The sequence below is a fragment of the Phoca vitulina genome, unplaced genomic scaffold (genome assembly GCF_004348235.1).
Source record: "Phoca vitulina isolate PV1807 unplaced genomic scaffold, GSC_HSeal_1.0 scaffold44, whole genome shotgun sequence".
Classification (NCBI taxonomy): domain Eukaryota; kingdom Metazoa; phylum Chordata; class Mammalia; order Carnivora; family Phocidae; genus Phoca; species Phoca vitulina.
Genome location: NW_022589747.1, coordinates 14,536,221 through 14,544,514, shown reverse-complemented (window position 1 = coordinate 14,544,514; position 8,294 = coordinate 14,536,221). Strand labels below are relative to the sequence as shown.

Sequence of the window (8,294 nt, the reverse complement as noted above, 5' to 3'; positions counted from 1 at the left end):
GAAAATCAGCAGCTACCTCAAAGGTTCATGAAGATTTAATAATGTACTACATGCAGAATATTTAGGAGCGTGTTGGGCAAATAAAACTGTTCATTATTATTACATTTCCTATTAACAGTAATTTATTAATATTATAAATAAAAATAAAGATAAATAAAATGATATAAGCATTACATTATTAAAATTAATTCAGATCATAAGATGAATTTATGTCTTCTAGATATTTATCCCTTGTGAGTTTAGGCTATTACAAATATCCTCAGCTAATGTATCATCTGTCTAAACTTTGTCTAAAGCATTTTCATTAAATAGGATTTCTCAATTTTGTAGTCAAACTTTTTTCAGCCACACATTTTGCATACTTTGGAGTTTCATTTAAGAAAGGTTTTTCCCTCTCTAACATCACAAAAGCATTCTCTCATTTATTGTTATATTCAGTTCCAGATTTTAGCCCGTACTGACCCTGAGATTAGCGTGTCTGCACTTCTCTGAATTAATCCATCTCTCAGTCTCTCCTTTATTTGAACCGGTGCACTTGAACATAAGGTCCATGGGGCATTCAGAATACAGAGACTTCATCAGCGGAGGGAGTGAAGGGGAACTTACATCGTGTTTACACTGAATGCAATCAGAGAACTGAATGGGTGAGGGCAGAAGAGTGAGCTGCTGGTAAAGGCTTTATTGAGGAGGCGGGACAAGAGGGCAGGGGGGCTGCACCAGGGTGAGCAGAGTGTAGAGATGCGGTGGAAGGGCAGCAGGGTCAGTGTGGAGACTTCTCTGAGAGAAGCAGAGGACAAGTACTGGGGAAGATGTGGAGGGCACTGAAAGCCAACCAGAGGCCTGGGGATTAGATACGAAACACAGGAAATCATCATTAGTGCATGGTATGAGAAAGAGAGAGAGAGAGAGAGGAGGACAGTGGTTCCATTTTGACACCAGGGTTTGCAAGCTAGTTTGGGGACTGCAGACAAACTGGGAAAAGGGGAAGCAGGGAGGTCAGGGGGACAACAAGGATCAGGGTCTTCCTTGGCAGGGATGAGGACCACTCCTAGATCAGGTCGCAGGGATTACATGACTCTGTGAGGGAAGAGACACAGGCAGGGGTCTGTCATCTGGCAAATGAAGCACAGGAGGGAGCTCCCACGTTTGCAGGCCCAAGGCTCTGAAGAAAGGGGGACCCTCGGGGGGGCGCTGCAGTGGCATTTTGAAAGAAATTCATTGATGCGATGTCTCAGGGAATGTGGTCCCCGTGTGCAGTAACGGACATTGAGCAAGAGCTTGACAAATGTTTAATGAATAAATGCACGTGTGGGCTTGGGAGTCCTAATCAGACACTCCGAAGGAAATATTCTCTGGACAGCTGGAACACACACCGAGGAACTGAGGATAATGGAGCCCCACCCGACGCCCCCCCATCCAGCACCCACTGGAGAAGCAAGAAAAATTAGTAAAGGTGACAGAGAAGGAACAGAGCAGGAAAACAAGAAAATGCTTTCTTGGGCTTAGGGTTTGGAGAGATTTGGTGGCATCATCAAACGCCATAGAAATCAGTTGGTGGTCACGGGCAGGTTTCTGCAGAGCACGGGACACAGAGTGTAATGGTATTTATCCCCAGGGCAGGGAGGACGTGAGGGCATCTGCCAGGCGGCAGTGTCCTTGGACACAGCGCTCCTGCCCTGCACCTGCTTTCCACGCATTAACAAGTGTTCCTACAGAACTCAGAGCAGCTATGAGCAATGTATCAGATACCTTGCTGTGTGCCTTGAGCCCCGCTGCCCTTGAGCAGCTGCCAGGGTTCGACCCAGGGGGCGCCACATGCAGGATAAGGAGAAAGTAGGTCCGACTCGACTCAGGCCAGGGTCAAGGATGAATAGAAGCCCAGGGCGCCTGGGTGGCTCAGTTGGTTAAGCGACTGCCTTCGGCTCAGGTCATGATCCTGGAGTCCCTAGATCGAGTCCCGCATCGGGCTCCCTGCTCGGCAGGGAGTCTGCCTCTCCCTCTGACCCTCCTCTCTCTCATTCTCTCTCAAATGAATAAATAAAATCTTTAAAAAAAAAAAAAAAAAGGATGAATAGAAGCCCATGGCTGTTGACTTCCTAGGTTTGCTGAGAGAATATCGGTCACCGGCTTCTCCACGCAGCCACCAGATGTCCGCTTCCATTTACCCGAGTCCCAGGAAGACTGTGGCTGCACCACATCTGCAGGGGGATGCATGACACTCATCTCCAAGGTCTGGCACATCATGTTTATAAGCTACTCAGCCGGGTTCCAGGTAGACACCAGAAGGCAGCTTGGGGTTCCTCTGGAAAGATCGATGGGAGTCCCACGAAGGCACACCAGCCAGTGTGGAAGGCTTCCAGGTGTTCGGCCACGTGACACGTGTGGCATCATCACTGAGCTGCAGGCCTCTGTACCTCACTGATCACTCACAAACTTTGCAGTTTCCCCAAGGCTGTTTCTTTGCCGGGCCATCGCCATGGGCTGTGGGGTCTTGCTGGGAGTTTTCCAACAGCCTGATCGCAGCCTTCTATATGTGATACAAGAGAGCTCAGCGTTCTGGGCTGGCACCCCGTTTCCCCACAGCACAGGCCACGGTGGAGACGGCGGCGGTATTCTGGCTCCCTCAGAGGCTGTCCCCGTCATGTCAGGAGGAGCAGGCCATGGTGGAAGCAGTGTGACTACGTGGTGCATGGAGCTGTGCCCATCCCTGGGCTGTAGCTGTGCTGAGATACTACTGAAAATCCACATTGAGAGAGGGCTTGCTTGGCAATTATAAACATCACTCAGGTTTAAATGAGAGTCTGGGGGCGCCTGGGTAGCTCAGTTGTTAAGCATCTGCCTTCGGCTCAGGTCATGATCCCAGGGTCCTGGGATCGAGCCCCGCACCGGGCTCCCTGCTTGGCGGGAAACCTGCTTCTCCCTCTCCCACTCCCCCTGCTTGTGTTCCCTCTCTCGCTGTCTCTCTCTCTGTCCAATAAATAAATAAAATCTTTAAAAATAAAAAAAAATAAACAAGAGTCTGTTTCTGATATTGGTGGGAATGCCAGTTGGGTGGCTGTTCAATAAAAACCACAGGCTGGCTCTATATGATTCTTTGAAGGCCCTTGGTACTATTCGAAGGTCCACGTGCCCCTGGGTTTGAAAGAGAAATCGGAAAACAAAGAATGGGCGTGGGTAGGGCTTGCTGGGTCAAGGCCCAGCATTTGGAAGAAAGCATTGCTACAGATTAGCCACCATATGACCAAGGAATGTGCCTACGATGGTTTGGTGACCTCAGAACTTGAGTCAGACTGAGAGAGAAGTGGAAAGAGCTTCCACACTAGTAACCCCATCCCCTAGAAAACGTATTGAGTGGAAAAGAAAATTCACACCCTATCTGTGGACACTTCTGGAGAGGACCACTTTCCCATCCCCCTCCCTCTCAGCCTCTTTATTTACAGTGCTTTGGACAATCAAGGATCTTGAAAATTCCTGAAACAAACAATCTGATTATTTGATGTTGAAATTTTTTTCAAGGGCTCTACACCAGGACAAAATGACTAAGTAAGCACCTGCCATTTTGGAAGGACTTGTTAAATTCATCTAGAAATGTTACAGGTGTCAGCAGAACCTACCTAAGGAACCGTGTCCTGCCAAGCTGTGCGCCGGGAGAGCGCTGTGGACTTGCAGGGAGTGTGAGAGGGATTTCAGAGTAACTGCTCTAGGAGAGGCAGCTATTATCTTTCAAGAACATTAGGTGCATTTTACACAAGAACTGAAATTTCAGTCTCATCTTTAACTCTCCCGTGCCCTCCAATGCCAGGAGCGGCTTCCTATTATCAATCTTACGTTGCTGCAATTTATTTGTTGAACTATTAGCTATGCCACTGGGCAGTGCTTGCTATTTTCTTGCACTAAAGGAACATTCGTGATGATCCATCTTCCCTGTCAATTAGCCCCTGGAAAAATCCTGGGTCAGTAACAACTAATTCCCTGTTAGGAAACCTGAAAGTCGGTAATCCGCCAGGAGAACTGGCACCAGGAATCAGAAACACGTAGCAAATTCAGAAGACTAATAGTGCCCATTGTTGACCAGCTTACATTGTGTACGGGATTATACCGGCAGAAAGAAGAGTAAATCGAATGAAAGATGTTTAAGAATTCTCTCCTCTGAAGAGTGGCCCAGTCAATTGACTTTTCTCTTCCAGGTGATCTATTTGATGTCCCTACAGCATCAACATGTCAGCAAGAACAGTGACCCAAAAAATGAGCTGGTGGGAGAGCAAAGTGCTGATTATGAAGGCCATCAGATTTTCAGTGATACACAGTTGGTCAACAGCCAGCACCTGCCAGGGGCCTCGGTCCACAGCTGTTATTTGTGCTGCAGTCATTGCTGGGTGAGCAGCAATGACTGGGAGGAAGGGCTTCGGGGAAGGGAGGTGGGCTCTGGGGCACAACCCAGAGGAACAAGCATATTTCCGCACAAATAACAACTCCAACGAACACTGTTCCAAGGAGTGCCTCCGACTGAACTGAGGTTTCCGAAACAAATGACTCCACAGAAGGAATTAAGTCATGGCTGGAGGTTTCCAGAGGTTTATTTGGAATGACACAGCACTGAAAACATAACTCTTACAGATGATTTGTGGATACAGCATACATTGCCTATCTTATTTTAGGACAATCTGGGAAGATGAGTTGCATAAAGAGTTGGAAATTTATAGGAGCTTTTTTTTTTTTTATAGTGTTCTTTGGGGGTGGACTTTGATGCCCCACCAACCAGCCAATCTTTGAAAGGCAGAAGGTAACACTACAGAGCTGCTCATCCCGACTAGCTTACCTCCAGCCTCAGCAGCTGGACCCTAGATAACGAGGCTCTGCTTTTCCAAAGGGACAAGGAGCCTTGACATGCTATCTGTCATCACATCCTGACAAATGCACATTACACAACGCAGATACCGTCAACTGTTTTGGCAACGGGATGGCTGGTTTTGCCCCAAGGCAAAACTGCAACTGAAATGCCAGACAGAGCAAGAGCAATGTATGGATCAAGGACACTCGAGAGGCAAAGAACTACAATGGAACGAAAGGAAGCAACTATGTATATGTAGCTTTGTGCATACACATAGACCCAGGAGTGATGGGAACTAGCATGTGGAACTGCGTGGCCATATACACAGAGAGAGAGAGGTGTTGGAAAAGAACCTTTTGTGTAGCAGTTGAGTTTGAAACACAGTCAGCTTGAAAGGGAGAGAGAGCGCGTGCTCACACCTGTGCAGGGGAAGGAGATAATCTCATACTACAGGATAATTCATCACGTCTTCCGCAGGGCAGGCACTCAGGAACCACACACTTGGTGCTCAGAAATGAAGGTTCTGGTCTGGAGAAAGCTACTTTGAAAATGGTGGGAGGGGATCAAGTACAAGAGTCTCCACAGCTTGGACAAAGCAAAAAGAAACCTGTTATGGATAACGTGGGAACCAGTGAGGACTTTATCTGTAATTTACTTTTTTCTCTCTCTTCTTTTTTTTTGCACATGTGCTCCATTGATATATCTTTCCAAGCTTTGTCTGGCACCAACCTGTAAATCATTAAGAGTGTAATAGCAAAGTGAACTCTTCGGGTTTTCACGGAGGTTTAAAAACCCAATAACGAGGCTCTTTCTACAATATTCTTGGCCCTAATCCAGGCGCCGGGTGAAGTTTTCTGGAAAGAGGCCTTTGTAGGTGGCAAGGTCTCTGTACTGAAGCCAGTCTGATTCCTTCACTCCTACCAGCCAGCCTGCATCCTGCAAGACAAAGACAGGGCATTCAAGGTCCAAGGGACTACTGGAAAAATCTGCTCGGCCAACAGTTAACAAAATAATTTAGCATTGTGATCCTGCACTAGGATGTTACATTATATATAAACCAGTGTGCTGAGATAGGTCAGTGGGAGGGCTTGTCCCAAATAAGTTGTTAGGTAAAAAAAAAAATAACAGTAAACATTTGAAATGATTTATTTTCTGGATCTGGGAAAGCTAACTGAACATTAAAACAAATAGTATAATTTTGTCTAAAGTACAACTCGTTGACATTAACTGGATTATGACATGAGTTCTTAAGGAAGAGAAAAGGATTAGAATGCTAGCCAGGGCAAAGAGAGGACACCACATGAAAACACGTCATGCACAGGAACGCTCCCTATTCTGTGGGTCACAGTGAAAAAGTGACATGAGGACCCAGGTCAGAATATAGTGTGGACCAGGCCATGGGAGGTCTCGTATTCCATCCCGAACCACTCGCTTATAGGAAAGAACTCTGTACCCTCAGCTCACATCATGTGACCCAAATAAACCAGCATACACAAGGCTTATCAAATAATAGCTGCTACATCTGGATACCTGCTCTTGCCATTCTGTCTGTTGTTGCTGTTATAGTATTTCATTTTTCAAGTTTATATGAACTACAAAGCAGTTTGTTGTCATGGCATTCTTGCTGGAAACATTCATATATTCTTTATGTATTTTTTATCAACTATTCCTCCTAAACATCGGTCTGTCTTACAGGAGTACCATCATAAAAACAAAGACATTTAGCCACAGAAAGGAAACAGAAGCCACCATGTATGGCCATTTAGCTCGAGAGATGATACATAAAACGGAGAATGGAGGCTGCTATTTGCCCTTGGCCTCTCGCAGATAAGCAGAGCCTGGTTGGAAAAGGCTGAGTGGAAGGAACAGCATGAAACATACAGACTGTCTGATGCAAAAACTAGCGGGAGATGACTTGTCTTGATTATGTTAACCAGTCCACGAAAGAGATCCACTTAGGATGAGGGATGGCCAGATTTAATCTGAAGCAATTCCCAACAGAGTTCAAGTACATCAGATAAAATGAGGTCTCCAAAATTAAATAAAGAAGGTGAATACATTCCTTTTTGATGTAATCTGAGACTATAAATTGATGCTGCTATACAGACAAGCAATATAAGCATTTAGACAGGCCAATTTTTGAAGGCAGAAAAAAAAAAAAAACCCAGGGAAAAAGATGACTCAATAAAATGACTGATAATATCCTGGCTAGGAGGAAGAGTGTCCTCTTTAAAATTATGACGTGACAGGGGCACCTGGGTGGCTCAGTCGTTAAGCGTCTGCCTTTGGCTCAGGTCATGGTCCCAGGGTCCTGGGATCGAGCCCCACATCGGGCTCCCTGCTCTGCGGGAAGCCTGCTTTTCCCTCTCCCACTCCCCCTGCTTGTGTTCCCTCTCTCGCTGTGTCTCTCTCTCTGTCAAAATAAATAAATAAAATCTTTAAAAAAAATAAAATAAAATAAAAGTATGACGTGATATACGTGAAGGGCGAAGTTATACTTAAAGTAAGAGATGATAACTCATTTTTTTCTGAATCTCCGGCAGCATCTAAAAGGCCGTATTTTCCCCCACAAATGTCTATATTTGACTTTATTTACAATGAGGGAAAAATCTAATGGAGCCAAGCAGAGTCATGCATTTTAAAATTGTTTCAATAAAGAAAAAAAGTTAAGAACTGGCACAAACTCAGAATCAAGATATATTCTAACATGTATATTCTGAAATATAATTTATATAGTAAAGTGAAAAATATTAGCCAATATCAATCTCTAGCTGAGGCAAATAGGGAAAATTAAATGTTAACTGCTTAAAACATGTAGTAGACGAAAGACTTACAGTTCTGGCAATGGCAAAATCACTTGTATCAGATAAGTGCTTCTTCACAGAACACTTATAAACACTAGAATAACTATATATCTACATATACATAACTACACATCTATATATACCCATGTGTACATATATGCAACTATTTATATACAGAAATGACTTATAAAATATATAACATAAAAAGTTATATAATGGAATTGTTACAAATAACAAGGTGGACATATGTAACAACTATTTGAAGGCACTGGCAGTGACCAAAAGCAGGCAAAAATTAGAGAATAGGGGCGCCTGGGTGGATCAGTCGTTAAGGGTCTGCCTTCGGCTCAGGTAATGATCCCAGGGTCCTGGGATCAAGCCCCACATTGGGCTTCCTGCTCAGCAGGAAGCCTGTTTCTCCCTCTCCCACTCCACCTACTTGTTATATCTCTCTCTCTGTCAAATAAATAAATAAAAAATCTTGAAAAAAATTAGAGAATATTTAACCCCTGAAAGTAGGAAATTGCAGTGAATGAGATCCGTGCTAGTACTAATACAGCTTTCCCTTGAGTATTATCCTCAGTCTGAGTGATGCAGGGCATTCAAAGGAAGATTGGAGGGCATCCAGAGCAGCTGTATGTTTTTTAATTTTATTTATT

General features: G+C 44.7%; 1 protein-coding gene across 1 annotated transcript in view; it reads right to left on the bottom strand.

Annotated features, from left to right (window-relative positions):
• Window positions 1-4,547: 4,547 nt before the first annotated feature.
• AMPH (amphiphysin) overlaps window positions 4,548-8,294 on the bottom strand; it is a 271,638-nt gene continuing 267,891 nt past the window's right edge. Inside the window, exon 21 of the mRNA XM_032430566.1 lies at window positions 4,548-5,767. Within this exon, the coding sequence (XP_032286457.1) occupies window positions 5,660-5,767 (108 nt within the window). The 3' untranslated portion in view covers window positions 4,548-5,659. The remainder of the gene's footprint in view (window positions 5,768-8,294) is intronic.